At 35.5% G+C, this 2582-nt stretch overlaps 1 protein-coding gene across 1 annotated transcript; it reads right to left on the bottom strand.

Annotated features, from left to right (window-relative positions):
* Window positions 1-1204: 1204 nt before the first annotated feature.
* LOC127666168 (protein tyrosine phosphatase type IVA 1-like) lies at window positions 1205-1636 on the bottom strand. Its single transcript, XM_052158919.1, has 2 exons — window positions 1559-1636; window positions 1205-1465 (listed from the first exon to the last, which is right to left on the bottom strand). Exons 1-2 carry the CDS (start codon window positions 1634-1636, stop codon window positions 1205-1207), a joined length of 339 nt encoding a protein of 112 aa, XP_052014879.1.
* Between the last annotated feature and the right edge of the window lie 946 nt (window positions 1637-2582).

Below are 2582 nucleotides of genomic sequence, written 5' to 3'. Positions count from 1 at the left end.
TCCCATTCAACTCTAACCACGTTTCCAGACAGTATAAATATATGTTTGAACTAACATTAATACACATCACCATTTTATTGATTGTATAATAAAAGCAGATGATCAAGTATCTAATTATTAAGTTACATATCTGAAAAGCTGTATAAAATATTTCTGTTTAGTTCACTAGCAAGTCCCACTTTTTGTTTTTGAAAGAGATTGGGAAGAGAAAGGGAAAACCATAATTCAAACAAGTTGGAACACTTCTGATAGGTATGGAAAACACAAAATTTCAGAAATTTTGATTAACACTTGCTTAGCTACAACAATGGATCTCTACATCTTACAAAAAATACTAAATTAAAGAGCATACTCTACATGTTCTGCACAGACAACGGCAATATATTACTAAAAATATCTAATTGCCTTCTCTTGTTTCTTTTTCAGACCCTCCATGTTAGGTTCCACTTCTGAGTGCAAACATTAAATTAACTATAAGGCTTTTTGTCTGGAGACATTACTTGCTCCTGTAACGAAGTTGATTTTCAATAGATGTTTCCCAAAACAGCACAAAATAAGGCAGAGACTTTAAACAATCAATGCAAGACTTAGTTTTAAAAAAAAGTGGACAGCTAAGCAAACCTGATGTATTGTGGTGTAAGTGTGGGAGATGCAAACCAAGTGAGCAGGCAGATAACAGGATAACCCTGCAGTGTTTGGAATATGCCATGGAAGGTCTAGAGAGTTCTTAGTTCCTGGAATTATGGTTCCAGGGACAATATGCAATACAAATATTGTTCTGGGTATTTTGGCACCTATGCCTTCTAATTTCCTTATAGACAAATATTCTGGCAAGGAGGAGTACATTTAATGACATAACTCAATATATTATTTTAGGAAAGGTCAATTGATATAATAATAAGCACATTTTAAAGACTGACCAGCAAAACTCTTTTGCTAAGTGTCCAAAAATGTTGATCATAGCCCAAATACAGAGGTTGCAATTCTGTCAAGCTTGTGGCCTGGTAAAAGTGGTTTCCAATATTACTGTGGGGCTTCAGTAGATTCATTTGGTAAGCTGACACATGGGGTAATTATGCATGAGAAATCAGGCCCCATCTGAAGTTCCATTTCCAAAGCAATGGCATCAGGCAACCCAGTTTTATTGAATACAACAGTTGTTTCTATGACCACTGGAATCCTTGAAACATAGCTGCATCTTCAGTCAGTACTTCTCCAGATATAAAAGTTGCTTGCTGTCAAAAGCTCCTTGCCACTTTTGTTTTATGAATTGTACTACATCTTCATATTTCATTCCACCTTGAATTAATGCTAGGGCAACAAGCACCAGAGCTATACCAAAGCCTGTGACACAATAGACAGCAATACAGCAACCAGGTTCTTCACGTAACTTAATCTTCACAAGACTTAACCAGTCATCAACAATCTGGTTCAATGGTGGTACACCATCATCAAAAGGCCAGTCAAGAACACGAATGCCTTCTTTCTCCACAAGAGTAGTGTCCTAAGTTGTTTTACATACTCTTACTGTTGTGGTAAGAGTATACTTCTTAAGTTCCTCTATAAATTTGTTTAAGGTCACATTGTTTGAAATGTATGTAATAAGAAATCTCATGTTCCTGTAGGTGACTTCCATAGGAGCAGGGTGGTTAATATTATCCGTGTTAATTTAGTTAAAAAAAAAAAAACACCCAATAGGGTTATGAAAGAGTTAAAAATTGAATACAGAAATGATTCAAAATAAGAAACAACCCAAAGTCTATTTCAATATTTAATATACTCCATGTGAAATTATCAGTGCTTTGGGTATGAATTGGGAGGAACGGGCAATGAAATGATGCTCCTAACAAGAAGCAGTGATTCTTCAATCCAGTAATACTGAGGTAATACAAAGGAAGTGCACTGAGGTTTTCCCCATGCAGGTCTGAGCTCTTCTAAAATGTTCTTCAGATTTTAATTCAACATGCCTGTGCCCAGGTTACCCAATCTTATGAGAGCGTCTTGGTGCAATGTAGTAATTAATTGCTACACTTCACTTACCTGGATAGAGGTTGTGCTCTATGCGCAGTAATCTCCACTACCCTTCTCCACACATAAATGTGTGACAGAGAACATTCAAGAACTGAGGCTGTGGTCTGGCTAATCCAATGGCTTGCTATGAATGGAAAGTTCATAAATACAGAATCCACTCAATCTACAAGGTCTCAATGGGTCTTCAGTACAGATACCAGGATCCCAGTGAAGAAATAGCCTTACTAGCAAGGTGACAGCAAGCAGACAAAGAGCTGATTTCTTAATTCTTAATGATGATACATACTATAAGAAATCCTAAAAATATACTAGCAATTATTAAGCCCTTTATAATGGGACTAATATTAAGTCCTCTCTGATATCAAAACTGTAATGAGAATTTTTCCAGTCTTCAAGAGTCAACATTTAATTGTCTCTGAGAAATAAAGAAAGCATTTACAACTTAGAACACATTCCAAGATATTGTTAAACAATTAACCAAAGGTCATAAAAAGGGAACTAATGATTTATTGTATATTCAAGATCAGAAGAAAAATATTTACTGGTTTTAT

This window comes from Apodemus sylvaticus, chromosome 15, assembly GCF_947179515.1.
Source record: "Apodemus sylvaticus chromosome 15, mApoSyl1.1, whole genome shotgun sequence".
NCBI classification, from domain to species: Eukaryota; Metazoa; Chordata; class Mammalia; order Rodentia; family Muridae; genus Apodemus; species Apodemus sylvaticus.
This window is presented reverse-complemented; position numbering and strand designations above follow the sequence as displayed.

Excerpts from the sequence above, each read along its gene's own strand:
- LOC127666168 (XM_052158919.1), bottom strand. The coding sequence starts at position 1,636 with ATGGAAGTCACCTACAGGAACATGAGATTTCTTATTACATACATTTCA. Across the intron at positions 1,466-1,558 it reads CCTTAAACAAATTTATAGAG|GACTGGCCTTTTGATGATGG; the intron begins GAACTTAAGAAG and ends ATTCGTGTTCTT.